The following is a 16437-nucleotide window of genomic DNA, read 5'->3' on the forward strand; positions in this document are numbered from 1 at the left end:
AAAACCAGACAAAGATACCAAAAAAAGAAAGAAAGAAAGAAAGAAAATTACAGGCCAATATCCCTGATTAACATAGATGCAAATATCCTCAATAAAATATTAACAAATTGAATTCAACAATACATTAAAAGTATCATATACCATGATCATGTAGGATTCATTCCAGGGATGCAGAGATGATTTAACATCCTCAAATCAACCAATCTGAAACACTACATTAACAAATTGAGGGGGAAAGTCAGATGATCATCTCAGAGATGCAGAAAAAGCTTTTGACAACATTCAACATCCATTTATGATTAAAAACTCTTAACAAAGTTGGTATATAGGGAATACACCTCAACATAATAAAGGTCATATATGACAAACTCACAGCTAACGTCACACTCGATGGTGAAAGTAACAACCATTCTTGTCTTGTTCTAATAGCAAGAACAAGACAAGAATGCCCACTCTCACCACTTTTATTCACCATAGTATTTGAAGTCCTATCCACAATAATTAGGCAAGAAAAAGAAATAAAAGCCATACAAATTGGAAAGGAAGTAGTAAAACTGTCACTATTTGCAGATGACATTATAATATATATAAAAAAACCCAAAGACACCACCAAAAATTGTTAAAATTAACAAATGAATTCACTAAAGTTGCAGAATACAAAATTAATATGCAGAAATAGGTTGCACTTCTATATACTAATGATGAACTAAGAGAAAGGGAACAAAGGAAACAATCCCATTTACAATTGCCTCAAAAAGAATAAAATACCTTATGAATAAATTTAAAGAGGTGAAAAATGTGTACTATGAAAACTATAAGACACTGAGGAAAGAAACTGAAGACTACACAAATAAGTGGAGAGATATAGCATGCTCATGGACTGGAATAATCAATATCATTAAAATGTCCATACTACCCAAAGCAATCTATGGATTCAGTGGTGTTCCTATCAAAATATCAATGCCATTTTTTCACAGAACTAGAACACACAATCCTAAAATTTGTATGGAACCACAAAAGACCTCAAATAGCCAAAGCAATCTTGAGAAAGAAGAACAATACTGGAGTATCATACTCCCAAATTGAAACTATACTACAAAGCTATGATAATCAAAACAGTATGGTACTGGTACTAAAATAGACACATAGGTCAATGGAACAGAATAGAGACCCCAGAAATAAACCCAAATTTATATGGTCAATTATACTATGATGAAGGAGGCAAGAATATATAATGGGGAAAACACAGTCTCTTCAATAAATGGAGTTGGGAAAATTGGACAGCTACATGCAAAAAAAAAGAAAGAAAGAAAGAAAAAAAAGTAAAAAAGAGAAGAGAAGAGAAGGGAAAAGAAGAGAAGAGAAGAGAAACTGTACCATATACAAAATTAGACTCAAAGTGGATTAAAGACTTAAGACCTGAAACCATAAAATAAAGGAATCATAGATAGTACACTATTTGACATCAGTCTTAAAAGTTTTGTTTTTTTTTTCTTGGATCTGTCTCCTCAGGCAAGGGAAAAAAAGCAAAAATACACAAATGAGACTACATCAAACTAAAAAGCTTTTGCAGAGAAGGAAAATGAAAATGCAACCTACTAATGGGAAAAGATATTATAAATTATATATCTGATAAGGGTGTGATATCCAACATCTATAAAGAACTCATTTAACTCAATATCAATGGGCAGAGAAGCTGAATAGACATTTTTCCAAAGAAGATATATGGATGGCCAACAGCCATATGAAAAGTTGTTCAACATCACTAATTATTAAGGAAATGTGAATCAAAACCACAATGGGATATCATCTCATCTCTGTTAGAATGGTTACTATCAAAAAGACAAGAAATAGTAAATGCTGGTGAGGGTGGAGAAAAGGAAACCCTCATGCACTGATGGTGGGAATGTAAACTGGTGTAGCCACTATGGAAAACAGTATGGTGACTCCTCAAAAAATTAAGAACTACAATGTGATCCTGTCATTCCACTTCTGGGTATTTATCTAAGAAAACAAAAACACTAATTTGAAAAGATATATGCACCCTTATATTCTTTGCAGCATTATTTACAATAGTCAAGATATGGAAACAACCTAAGTGCCCATCAATGGTTGAATGGATAAAAAATGTGTATATATACACACACACACATACATACTGTGGAATACTACTCAGCCATTAGAAACATGAAATCTTGCCATTTGCAGCAACATGGATGACTTAGGTATTATGCTAAGTGAAATAAGTCAGATGAAGAAAGACAAATACTGTATGATTTCACTCATATGTGGATTATAAAAATAATAATAAACAAACAACCCCCCACCAAAAAAGACACATAAATATAGAGAATAGAGTAGTGGTTACAAAAGGGGAAGGGGGGTGGGGCAGGGAGAAATGGGTAAAGGGGATCAACTGTATGGTGACCAGTGGAAACTAAACTTTTGGTGGTGAACCACGCTATAGTGTATACAGTAGTTGAAATATAATGTTTACATAAACCTTGTAAACCAATATTACCTCAATTTAGAAAAAAAGCAATGAATAGCAAGAACTAACAAATATGTTAGCTAGTAATGCAACTATATCTACAATCACTTTAAATGTCAATTGTTTAATAGACCAATTAAAAGACAGACTGTCAGAATGGAATGAACAAACAAGACCCAACTGTATGTTGTCTACAAGAAACCCACTTTTTTTTTTACCCACTTTAAATATATAAAGATACACATAGATTAAAAGTAAAGGGATAGAGAAATATATACCATGCAAACTAACCAAAAGAAAACTGGAGAAGCTATATTAGTTTTAGACAGAAGAGATTTCAGAGAAAAGAAAATTATTAGGGATAAAGAAGGGCATTACATAATGATAAAGGGGTTGATTATCCAAGAAGACAATGATCTTTAGTGTGTATGTGCCTAACGACAGAGTCTCAAAATGCATGAGGCAAAAACTATTAAGACTACAAGAAGAAACAGATAAATCTACTATCATACTTGGAGACTTCAATACCCCTCTATCAGTAAATGGACAGATCCAGTAGGCAGAAAACCAGCAAGGACATAGTTGAACTGAACAATATCATCAATCAAGTGAATCTGATATCTATAGAATACCCCATCCAACAATAGCAGAATACACCTCCTTTTCAAGCTCACACAGAGCTATTGACCAAGAAAGACCATAAACTGGGCCATAAGCCACACCCTAAATTTTAAAAGAACAGAAATCATACAATGTATGCTCTTAAACCACAATGGAATAGAAATCAATAACAGAAAGATACTTGGAAAACCCCAAAATATTTGGAGAATAAACCACACACTTCTAAATAACACGAGTCATAGAAGCAGTCTCAAGAGCAATTTAAAAAGTATTCTGAATCAAATGAAAATTCAAATACAACTAATCAAAATTGTGAATGCAGTAAAAGCAGTGCTTAGAGGGAAATTTATAGCATTAAATGAATTATCAGAAAAGAAGAAAGATCTAAAATCAATAATCTAAGCTTCTACCTTGGGAAATAGAAAAAGAAGAAAAAATTAAGCCCAAATTGAGTAGAAGAAAAGAAATAATAAAAATTCAAGCAGAAAGCAATAAAATTGAAATAGGAAATCAAGAGATAAAATCAACGAAACCAAAAATTGGCTCTTAGAAAAGATCAATAAAGCTGATAAATCTCTAGCCAGGTTTACTAAGGAAGAAAGAGAGAAGACACAAATTGGTAATATCAGATATAAAAGGAACCACCACTGCTGATCTTATAGACGTTAAAAAGATAACAAAAAAATACTATGAACAACTCTATGCTCAGAAATTTGATAATCTAGTTGAAATGGGTCAATTTCTAGAAAGACACAATCTACCAAAAGCCAAAAAAGAAATAGCTAATCTGAATAGACATCTATAAAAGAGTTTAAGTCAATAATTAATAACCTTCCAAAACAGAAAGGACCAGGCCTGGTTGATTTCACTGATGAATTCTACCAAACATTTAGGGAAGAAATTCTGCCAATTCTCTACAATCTCTTCCAGAAAATAGAAGCAGAGGGAGTACTTCCTGACTCATTTTATGCGATCGGCCATTATCCTCACACCAAAACCAAAGGCATTACAAGAAAAGAAAACTACAAACTAATATATCTTATGAACACAGATGCAAAAATGCTCAACAAAATATTAGCAAACTGAATCCAACAATGCATAAAAGGAATTATATACCATGACCAAGGGGGATTTATTCCAAGTATGCAAGGCTAGTTTAACATTCAAACATTAATGTAATCTATCACATCAACAAACTAAAGAAGATATGACCATATCAAAAATTCAGAGAAAACATTTGATAAAATCCAACACCCATTCATGATTTTAAAAAAAAACTCTCAGCAAACTAGAAATAGAGAAGGAACTTCCCTAACTTGGTAGAGAAAATCTATCAAAACCCTACATCTAATCTTATTTAATAGTGAGAAACTAGATGCTTTCCCACTAAGATCAGATAAAGGCAAGGATGTACCCTCTTATCACTCCAATTCAACATTGTACTGGAAGCCCTAGCTAATGCAATAATACAAAAAAAAAAAGAAATAAAAGACATACAGATTGAGAAGGAAGAAGTGAAAGTGTCTTTGTTCATAGATGATGTAATTGTCCATGTAGAAAATCCCAAAGAATCAACAAAAACCACCTGGGACTAATAAGGAATTATAGCAAGGTTGCAGGATACCAGGTTAATATACAAAAGTCAACTGCTTTCTTATATACTACCAATAAAAAATACTGGGATTTGAAATTTAAAATATAATACCATTTATATTAGAACAAAAAATGAAGTACTTAGGAATAAATCTAATGAAATATGTATAAGACCTAATTGAGGGAACCTACAAAGCCCTGATGAAAGAAATAAAAGATCCAAATAAATTGAGAGATATTCTATGAACATGGATAGGAAGACTCAATATTGTATTCTTCCTAATTTGATATATAGATTCAACACAGTCACAAAAAAAAAAATCCAACAACTTACTTTGTGTTTATCAACAACTGATCCTAACATTTATATGGAGAGGCAAAAGCCCCAGAACAGCAATACAAAATTAAAAAAGGACAACAAAGTTGGAAGACTGACATTACCTGACTTCAAGATTTACTCTAAAATTACAGTAATCAAGAGAGTCTGGTATTCGTGAAGAAAGAAACAGATAGATCAATGGAATAAAATAGAATCCATACAAACACAGCCAACTAAGTTCTCACAAAGGAGCAAAGGCAATTCAGTGTAGAAGGAATAGTCCTTTCAACAAATGGTGCTGGAACAACAGGACATCCACATTCCCCTCACCCAAAAAAAAAAAAAAAGAATCTAGACATCGATGTTACACCTTTAACAAATATTAACTTAAAATGTATCATAGACCTAAATGTAAAATGTAAAACTATAAAACTCCTGGAAAAGAACATAGGAGAAAATCTATACGACCTTGAGTTTGGCTATATATATATATATATATATCATCAAAAGCATGATCCATGAGAGAAAAAAAAACTGATAAGCTGGATTTCATTAAAATTAAAAACTTCTGCTCAGCAAAAGACACAATTAAGAGACTATGAAGATAAACAAGACTAAAAGGCAACCCTCAGAATGGGAAAAAATAATTGCCTATGAAACAATGGACAAAGGATTAAAGTCCAAAATAGACAAGCAGCTCATGAAGCTTAATACCAAAAAAGCAAATAACCCAATCCACAAATGGGCAGAAGACCTAAATAGACATTTCTCCAAAGAAGACATACAGATGGCCAACAAACACATGAAAAGATGCTCAACATCACTCATCATCAGAGAAATGCATGGCAAAGCCACAATGAGGTATCACCTCACACCCATCAGAATGGCCATCATCACAAAATCAGGAAACAACAAATGTTGGAGAGGGTGTGGAGAAAAGGGAACTCTCCTGCACTGTTGGTGGGACTGTAAGTTGGTACAGCCACTATGGAAAACAGTTTGCAGGTGCCTTAAAAAACTACAAATAGAACTACCATATGATCCAGTAATCCCACTCCTGGGCATATACCCAAAGAAAACCATAATCCCAAAAGAAACTTGTACCATAATGTTTATTGCAGCACTATTTACAATAGCCAGGACATGGAAGCAACCTAAATGCCCATCAACAAATGAATGGATACAGAAGAGGTGGCATATATATACAATGGAATATTACTCAGCTATAAAAAGGAATGAGATGGAGCTATATGTCATGAGGTGGATAGAACTACAATCTGTCATACAGAGTGAAGTAAGTCAGAAAGAGAAAGACAAATATTGTATGCTAACTCACATATACGGAATCTAAAAATGGTACTGATGAACTCAGTGACAAGAACAAGGATGCAGATACAGAGAATGGACTGGAGAACTCGAGTTTTGGGAGGGGGTGGGGGGTGAAGGGGAAGCTGAGACGAAGAGAGAGTGGAGCACAGACATATATATACTACCAAGTGTAAAATAGATAGTCAGTGGGAAGTTGTTGTATAACAAAGGGAGTTCAACTCGAGGATGGAAGATGCCTTAGAGGACTGGGACGGGGAGGGTGGGGGGGACTCAAGGCGGCGGGGGAGTCAAGGAAGGGAGGGAATACGGGAATATGTGTATAAAAACAGATGATTGAACTTGTTGTACCCCCCCCAAAAAAAAAAAAAAAAAAAAGTATGGGACTTAAAAAAAAAAAAGACTCAACAATAAGAAAAAAAGTGATTTAAAAATGGGCCAAAGACCTTAACAGACACCTCACCAAAGCATATAAGCAGATAGCAAACAAGCATATGAAAAGATGCTCCACATCATGTGCCATCAGAGAAATGCAAATTAAACAACAATAAGGTACCACTACACATCTATTAGAATCGTCAAAATGCAGAATACTGACAACACTGAATGTTAGCAAGGATGTGGAGCAACAGAAACTCTCATTCGTTGCTGGTCGGAATGCAAAATGGTACAGCCATTTTGGAGGTCAATTTGGTGGATTCTTACGAAAGTAAACTTATTCTTGCCATACAATCTCCAATTATCCTCCTTGGTATTTACCCAAAGGAGCTGAAAACTTAAAAAATCACACAAAAACCTGCACACAAATGTTTATAGCAGCTTTATTCAAAATTGTCAAAACTTTGCTTTTTGAAAGCAACTAAGATGTCCTTCAATAGGTGAATGGCTAAACAAACTGTGGTACACCTATACAATAAAATATAATTTAACAATAAAAATAAATGAGCTATCAAGCCATAAAAATACATGGAGGAACTTTAAATGCATATTGCTAAGTGAAAGAAACTAATCTAAAAAGGCTACATACAGTATGATTCCAATTAATGAGATGGAAGAAGCAAAACTATAGAGACTGTAAAAACATTAGTGGTTGCCAGGTGTTCAGAGCAAAGAAAGGATAAGTTGATGGAGCACAGGGGAGTTTTTAGGGCAGTGAAACTATGCTGTATAATACTGTAATAGTGGAAACATATCATTATATATTTGTCAAAACCCACAGAGTGCACAACATAGAGAGTAAACTCTACATTATGGACTTTAGTTAATAAAAATGGCTGACCAATTACAAGAAATATACTATACTAATGTAAGATGTTAATAATAAGGAAAACTGTGTATATGGGGGGGAGGGTGAAGAACTATTAATATATGGGAATTCTGTGCTTTCTGCTCAATTTTTCTGTAAACCTAAAACCCCCTGAAAAATACCTTATTAATTTAAAAAAATACTACACAATCTCTTTAAGTGAGTCAGTGTGATTCTAGCACACAAATAGATAGACAGACCAATGGGATAGAAAAGAAAGTCAAGAAATAGGTCCAAGTATATATGTCAATTTAGAATATGATAAAAGTGGTTATCTCAAATCACTGGAAAAGATGGAACTTTTTAATAAATGGTGATGGGACAACTGGATAACCATTTGGAAATATTCGGGCAGTTCCTCATATCATACAAAAGAATAAACTTTAAATGGATCAGAGATCTAAATCCAAAAAGAACAAAACCATGCAAACACTAGAAGAAAACATGAATGAATTTCTCTACAATCTGGTTATAGGGCAGTGGTTCCCAAGCAGGGACAATTATGCTCAGGGAACATTCAGCAATGTCTGGAGATATTTTGATTGCCACAACTGTCAGAATCCTACTATCATCAAGTGGGTAGATGTCAGGGATGTAGCTAAACATCCTACAATGCACAGGACAGCTCCTCACTGTCTGGATAACAAAGATTTATCCAGCCCAAAATGTCATTTGTGCCACAGTTGAGACATTCTGGGATAGGGGAAGGCTTTTCACTATCACTCAAAATCTAGATGCAGTAAAAGAAAATATTGATAAATTGGGCTAATAAAAATTTTTAAATGTGAAAAATTTTTATTTTTAATAAATTCAACATTTAATTTCCCCCTAATATTCTACATTTTGTTTTTTCATCATAGTTATGTAATAGAAAGAAAATGTGAAGAATTTTTTTCACTAAGTTCGCGTAGATACCTTCAAATCCATTCTTGTTTCCTCCAGTGAGCCATACAAAAAAAGAGATGTTGAATTGCTTAAGAAGCTTAATCGATTTCAACTTTCATGTTTGTGTTTTGCTAAAACTATTTTCGAAGCAAGCTTCTTTTATTTTATTTTTTTAATTGTGGTAAGATTTAAGATCTTAACTTGAGATCTACCCACTTAAATTTTTAAGTGCACAATACAGTATTGTTAATTATAAGTACTATGTTGTACAATAGATCTTTAGAACTTATTCATCTTGCATAACTTAAGCTTTATAGGCGTTGAACAGCCCCCCACATCCCCTTTCTTTTGAATGTATGTCCATGTTTAGTCTGTTCCGCTATTCATTCCTATGTCGCATGAATGTTTTTAGCTTGTCATTACTACTGCAATCACTGTGCAAAAAGCCATATGCCATGGATGCTTTAAAATGCTAAATGCCCACTTGTTATATTACGTTTGTATTAATAAAAATTGCACATAATAAAAATGGTGTAACATTTACAAAAATTCTGGTAAGACTACTACTATGGATGTAGCAAACTTCTACAGGAATTGTATTTCATTTGAGCAGTGTCCATATAAAAGCTCCACTAAGAACATTAACGAAACATTAAGAATTCTTTCTTTCACATTGAGGCTTATTCCTCTAGAGAGACACAATACAATTATGACAGTGTATGGACTTGGACAATCCAAACTCGAGAAATACCTGTGTGCTGATGCAGTATCTTGTTTACCTCCTGTAAGTGGTGGCCCTTAGGGCTGAATTTGAAAATTACGTCGTGGTGATAAAAGAAATTGTACGCGCGGTAAAAAAGGATATTGGTGCCTTCACGTGTTGCTTTTACATAATGATCATGGGTGCTAGAAGAGAGAGTGGGGAATAAAATGTCAATTAATGACTTAGATAATGGCAAATAAGCTTTTTTCCCCCCTCCTGTAACTGACCTGTTTATCTGGCAGTTGGTTTCCCAGCTGAAAATACATTTCATGAGTATGTCCAGGGTCATCAAGCTGATGTGCTCAGAGATCTCCAGAAGTGTGTCCTGAGAGCCACAAATTCTCTCCCACTTACCCTGGCACAGGAGGTCAAGATCAATACCATCATCATCATCAAACTGCTTTTATCTGAAGGCTCCTCCCTGACACTGCCCTTATTATGTAACAGAGACAATCCTGACTTAGCAGGAGCCAAAGGTCATATAAGTAAATGTTGACCTAAAACAGTTGCCAATTACTTCACCAGTAAAATGGGTTTATTTAGGCACAACAAAGAACTGAAATCAGGACATGCAGTCTGTGGTGAACCATAGGCAAGTCCAAAGAACAAAGGAGAAGACAGTTCTTTTATAGAGAAGAAAGAGAAGTTGGAGGGAGCTGTTATAAACAAAGAGTCCACTGAAGGAAACTGGGAGTTCAGAATGTAGTGGTTTTTCATTGGCTGAGTTGGGACAGTCTCATTGGCTGGGCTGTTGCTGGGAGAGGAGAAATTCTTCCTTTCTCCTGCTGGGTAGTAATGTAGTAACCTTCCTCCTGTTGGAGATGCAAAGGTAGGTTTCTTCCTACTGGATCTGCAATTGACCTCTAGTGGTAGCATGTGAGAGCTCCCCTTTCTGGCCTCCTGACTCCATCTTAAATGAGATTTCTGTTTACTAATTTTCAGATAAGTAAGCCAAGTGCTTACTTTGGAAGAGGAAGGGAAAAATGCACCCAGCTGGGTGAGAAAGAGCATGGAACAAACCAGGTATCTGGCAAAAGGGCAAGTTAGTATCTTTGGCCTTTCAACTGTGATCATAAGTATGTTTTATAACAGATCAGAGTCCAGTAAAACAGATAATCTCATACAAGACCCATAATTACAAGGGTTCTCCCTAGGGCTTCCTCCCTCTTCAGTCTCCAAATTGCTAGACCACCCATCACTACTCTTAACTACCATAACCACACTTAAACTTGGAATTTAAAAAAAAAAATTTTTTTTTTAAATTTATAAGTAGGGTACAGAGGGAAGCAGTGAACAGGAATAGCTGCTGGGAGCTGGCTCCCAGCCAAGCACTGTCTGTATCCACTTTACTTTCCCCCCAAAATGACTTACTTACACTACCCAAAATGTTTTGTGCCTTAAACTGACACAAAGTTCCCTGTTGAAAATGTATTCATCATAATAAGCATTCTATGTGTAAAAATACAAATAAATCTAAATGTTTAGGTTTAGATCAACCTATATTTGTTGAGCCCCTATGTCTATAGCTAGGTGCTAAGGATTTGGAAGCCACAGAAAAAAAGGCAAAGAAATTTTAAAAAACCTTTTACCCAAGTGTCAATTGTTTAGTCAATTGCTTTCATCCTGAATTACATGTTTTACTGAGTACAAAAAGTGAGTTTGCTAACACAATATTGTAAATCAACTATATTTCAATTAAAAATTTAAAAAAAGAAAAGAAAACTTACAGGAAGACCAAAAAAAAATGAGTTTAGAAGAAGTGAGAGCAAAAGAGAGGCTCAAAAGCTGGAGGTAGTTTGGAACAGTTCAGCAGAGGAGGAACTGTGAGAGGACTCTCAGGGAACTATGCAACTGAGAAGCGAGAAAGAAATGGTTCATCAAAATGTAGATAAACTCAAATATCACACTGGCTGATTTGCAATTGTGCATAAAACTGCACAGCACCAGACCCGGAAGAGCACACTCCCTCCTTCCCTCGCCTGTGCCTCTAGCTCTCCGCCTCGAGAATTCACAGGGGTATTTTCATCACAATCCCCGTTGACTTCAGGTTAAGTACACTTCTGTGAGCTTGGCTGCGAACCCAGCCAACCAGTTAGTAACAGTGGTTCTCTCTTGGAAAAAGGGATGGGTTTGCAGATGAAGGTGGAGGGAAACCTTGGCTCTGTTTGTGGTGTTTGAAGCATTGTGATGAAACTGTATTAATGAATAACTTGTCTTATTTTCAAATACGTACAATTTATAAATTAAAAATATACCACATACAAGTGGAATTTTGGAAAAGAACTCATGTATAAATCAGGGACCACCCATAGGAATATTCTTGTGCAACATCCTTCTGCCCCTTTGGAAGGGCACAAGTCAGCTCCTAATGATACTCCACTACCTGCAAGAGGAAACTCACATCTGAAACTTTACTGTAGATACATTCTTTCTAGGTCCTCTATGGCCTTCAGGCAAGTCCATTCCAACATCTAAACTTTTCCTCCTGCTAACTCACTGTGCCTAGAATGTCTTTATCCACATTATCCACATATTCATGTCCAGCTCATATTTCATGGTAAATTTGAGTCTCCTCTGAATCTGAAGCTATTATAGCTGCTCCTGGTTTCCTTACCTGTCACCACAGCACTTACCATGTGAATGTTACTGCTTGGTATTTGGTTTACTGCCATAGGATCTCAAAATATACCTCAAGTGGATAGTCAGATCTTCACCTTCTTTTATCACCCAAAGAACCGTAGCAAAAGCTTACATGGACGCTCATTGCTCAGTGGGTACTTGTGCATTGGTTAATTTCTAGAAATCATCCCCCTTTGACTTTCACTACCCACTAAGCAGATGTCTAATACATCCCCTGTTGGAAGCATTTTGCAACACAGCAGAGCACTTTTGTCCCTTCACTTACCAGCACTGTGTTCACAGATTGGGCCATCACCTCGACATATGATTTCAAGGTATTAAAATGGAATCCAGGAGTTAGTAGGTGACGGTGCTGGAACCACTTGGGTCCATTCAGAGTCACTAGTCCTTTTCCTTGAGAAATAAAAGGCACAAAACCGCATGCCATTTTATTAGGTGAGATGCGGAAGAAGAGGTGAGGAACACAGACATAATGGAGTGACTATTGATGCACAGGTAGTCATGACACAGTGGCATATCAAAGTAGTGCTCATATATTAAGATTGAAGTGAGTTCATATATTAAGATTGAAGTGAGGACTTCTCAGGTGGCGCAGTGGTTGAGAATCTACCTGCCAATGCAGGCGACATGGGTTCGGGCCCTGCCCTGGGAAGATTCCACATGCCATGGAGGAACTAAGCCCATGTGCCACAACTATTGAGCCTGTGCTCTAGAGCCTGTGAGCCACAACTACTGATCCCATGTGCCACAACTATGGAAGCCCACGCGCCTAGGGCCCGTGCTCCACAACAAGAGAAGCCACTACAATGAGCAGCCCGCGCACCACAATGAAGAGTAGCCCCCGCTCGCAGCAACTAGAGAAAGCCCGTGTGCAGCAACGAAGACCCAACGCAGCCAATAAATAAATAAACTTATAAAAAAAAAAAGATTGAAGTGAGTTTTGATGCTTGCACATGGGATGGATGTATTTAGCATTGTAAGAAAGACCCCAAGTTTTGAAGCCCAATGAGTGTGCTAATCCTGAAATCACCAGTTACTACTTGTATAGTAATTAAGTCATGTAACCTCCCTGAGGCTTGGTTTTTCTCAATGATAAAGTGTGACAATAAATATCTACTTTACTGCGTCACTGTGCAAATTAAATGAAGGTGTATACATAAGGCGTCTAGCTTGGTCACAGTAAAGGCACAACAAATATTCATCTCCTCTCCACTCCAAACCAATTCATAAACTCTTGTGTGAACACAAAATTCACAAGGAACTGGATAAGAGTGTCCAGTCTGTCCCCAGCTATCCTCTCCTTGAGTGCTACTGTGCACTTCACATCTGTAAATGATACAAAGTGAAAACACTCATCAAACCTAATGCCTCACAATCTTCTATTACCAAGGAGGTAATTAAAGATTTGGCTTCAAAAGGACCTGAAAGTTTATTAATATATAATTGCTGTCATTCATTGAGTACTTACAACATTCCAGGCTTGTGATGCATGGTTCAACACCTTTACAATGCCAGCCATTACACTAAGTGCTGAAAATATGTGTTTCATTTAATCCTCACAAGAGCTCAGAGATATTACTGTGATTCTTATTTTCAAAGATGAGGAAAGAGAGGCCTAGAGAAATTAGATGACTTCTCCAAGGTCACTTAACTAGTCAGTGGGGATGGGAAAAGGGCAGAATTCAAATTCAAGTAGCTCTGAATCCAAAACCTATACTCTTTCATGTAATTCCTTCCTTGTCTAACATAAATACCAATTATATGACTAAAAAGCTTAATTTATCTGCTCATGGAATATTTCCAAACTGCACTTTGAAGCAAAACTTTACTGATTTGCATATGGAAATAGAGAAACTGCAAAAGGAAAGGGAAAGATCCAAGAAAACAAGAGAAGAAATAATAAAATAAAGAACATGGATGGTTAAGACTGCAGTTTTAAAGACAGAGATGAGACAGATTCACACACATGCTATCTTGCAAATGAGACTTTGGGGAGAGAAATGGACAAGAAGGGTTCCTAGGAAGTTGCTCTGTGTTGACCTTAGGCTTCCCTCTTGACCTACCCCTAGAAAACTTGCAGTAAATATCTAACCATACTCTCGATGCTTTTGAATTCTGATTTGAGTTTTCTTGGCATGCTCTACTATAGAAAGGGGACTTCACGAGATAGTGGGTCAGTCATCCCCTTCATTTGCACATACATACCAAGGCATGGAACCATGAACTCATACAGGAACTTGGACTTGGGATCTGCAGAGTTAAGCAGAGGAAAAGAAAGACAACATTAGAGGAAAATTACCAAAGTTGGTGAAGGTTCTCTTCATTTTCCTGCACTAACCACAAATAGTGAGTAAAAGGGAATCCAGGGCTCACTACCTAGAGCCATTGGCCATCTGGGGAAACTACAAATCATGGTTCAGAAAGCTGACAACAGCAGCCCCAGAAGGCAGATAGGTACACAAACCGAGATTCTTTCCTTGTTTCCACTTCTTCCAACAGAAACAGATTGCCTGGGGGTTGCAAAGTGTCAAGAACAGGAGTTGGGACAGTATATCACATCCTTTTTGGAAAGCAAGTTAGCTATTAGAGCAGGGCCCGGCAGACCCCAGAGCGTGAGAACCCTCTTAGGGTTCTCGTGAACTCTAACATGAGAGCGTTTTACAGCTCTTGTCCTTTACAAGGTGAACATGAGACAAATCAGAGCCGGGGGACTGGGCGACATGGAGGTTTTCGGGGAAAGGCTGCTTTCTTCTATCAGGCTTTACTAAGAGTAACAGAGGTAACAGCACAAAAAAGAAAGGTGACCATATGAGATCTTAGTTTTACAAAGCTGAGGGAGCAAAAACTGGACGTGTAGATTTTGTGGTTTCAGATAATCTAGCCTGGAAGCATTGAAAAAGGACTCGTGGGAAGGTTAGATGCCTTACACCCCGAAAGGGAACACAGCTGAGAAATACGCAGAAAACAAAAACATTTTAGACCACCGTCCAGAGGTTGGACTGGTAAATGGGTGATCTACATTCAGGTGTACCTTCTGAGCCAGCAGAGGGACTACTTCTGAAGTCTCCTTCAGGAGAATAAGGAGACTTTATGCTCAAGGAGGGGGATGGGAGTGGGGAGTACTGCTGATGCCGAGGTCACGAAACCAAGAGAGGCAAAGGAAAGCCCTGGAAATCTGGTGGTGCCAGCTGGGCTTTAAGATACACTGACCTAAGGGGGCCCATGGGAATCTGAACTAGACAAGGGACTGGGGGATGTGGGAATCCCCTTCAGGATCGGTGGGAAACCTCCCCGCACGTCCCCCAGTGTCTCTTAAAGGCCCAGTACCAATCTTTGCTTCAGAATTCCTACCGAATCCTGCCTGTGGGTTGTGCATGTCACGCCTAGGAGGATTAGGATCCTGAGATTCATCCCTTTTCTTACCCGTTCTGCTCAGAAATGTCTTTGCATAGTCCGGGTCATAGATATAGAAAAATGCCCGAAAGGGCCCAACCCAGCGAGGAAAGGCACAGGGGTATTTTTCTATAATATCCTCAAGCTTCTCCATTTTACCATCCTGAAATATCTGCAGTGAAAAAAGTGAAAGAAATTAGAGCAGCCAGCCAGTCTGGACTCATCCCCTCTACAGCTGCAAGTTGAGCTCAAGGCCTGGATGAGGTCCCACAGGTAGAGGGGCTTGACCCTTTTCCTGAAAGTGAGTGAACACATATTCCTTGGGATTTCCAAGCCTGGGCTATAATTTTCTAAACACAGTTAGTGTATTCATCTTTTCAATAAAAATATATGTTATATCCCCAGACCACATCACTGTTGAATGACATATACTGTGAGTTGTTTTCCCAGGTGAGAGGGTGAAGAGAGCAGAGTCACACACTCTGCCTCACCTACCAACGTCACACACTTAAATTAGGAGTGGGGTCTGGCAGCTCAAAACAATGCTTTTACATGCGAAGGAAAACACGTTAGTAGATTGAACATGACCCCCCCACCCCATCCAGCTCAGCATTCTCTCTCCGTAATTACTGGTGACTGATTCTTTCTCATGACTTAATAGTAAATGCTCCTCCGAAAACCTACCAGCTCCGTCTAAAAAAAACCCAATTCTTTTCCCTTATAACAGCAGAAGACTCACTGATACAAATGTGGAAAGCCTGAAGCAAACTCAAAAAACTAAACTCTGAGCTTCCAACATTTATAAATTAGTGTACAAATACCGCCATCAGAGATGAACGTTTTGCCTTGATAAGCAGATTTCTATGGCTCATTTAAATAGTTCTTCTGAGTAGGAGGTAAATGGGCCTCAGGCTGAGCAGCTGGAGCTTGTCTCCTGCTGACATTTCAAAGAAATGACAGGAGCAGAGAGGAGCTGAGTTCTGCTAGAGTAAAAAAATAAGATGACCACATTTTTTGGAATCAAGGAGACTTCCTAGACCACACATGTGCAGAAAAGATCCTCAGGGGTCAGGGAAGGGAGGGGGCACCAATCTATCATA

The 16437-nt window shown here is 37.4% G+C and overlaps 1 protein-coding gene across 1 annotated transcript in view; it reads right to left on the minus strand.

Moving 5' to 3' along the window:
- The window catches only part of LOC130837233 (cytochrome P450 4X1), a 47944-nt gene that overhangs the window by 10275 nt on the left and 21232 nt on the right, over positions 1 to 16437 (minus strand). Inside the window, exons 2-6 of the mRNA XM_057710048.1 lie at positions 15368 to 15509; positions 14150 to 14194; positions 12210 to 12337; positions 9532 to 9659; positions 9293 to 9447 (exon numbers count right to left, since the gene is read on the minus strand). Coding sequence (XP_057566031.1) covers positions 9293 to 9447; positions 9532 to 9659; positions 12210 to 12337; positions 14150 to 14194; positions 15368 to 15509 — 598 coding nt within the window. The remainder of the gene's footprint in view (positions 1 to 9292; positions 9448 to 9531; positions 9660 to 12209; positions 12338 to 14149; positions 14195 to 15367; positions 15510 to 16437) is intronic.

The sequence above is a fragment of the Hippopotamus amphibius genome, chromosome 1 (assembly GCF_030028045.1).
Source record: "Hippopotamus amphibius kiboko isolate mHipAmp2 chromosome 1, mHipAmp2.hap2, whole genome shotgun sequence".
Taxonomy (NCBI): Eukaryota; Metazoa; Chordata; class Mammalia; order Artiodactyla; family Hippopotamidae; genus Hippopotamus; species Hippopotamus amphibius.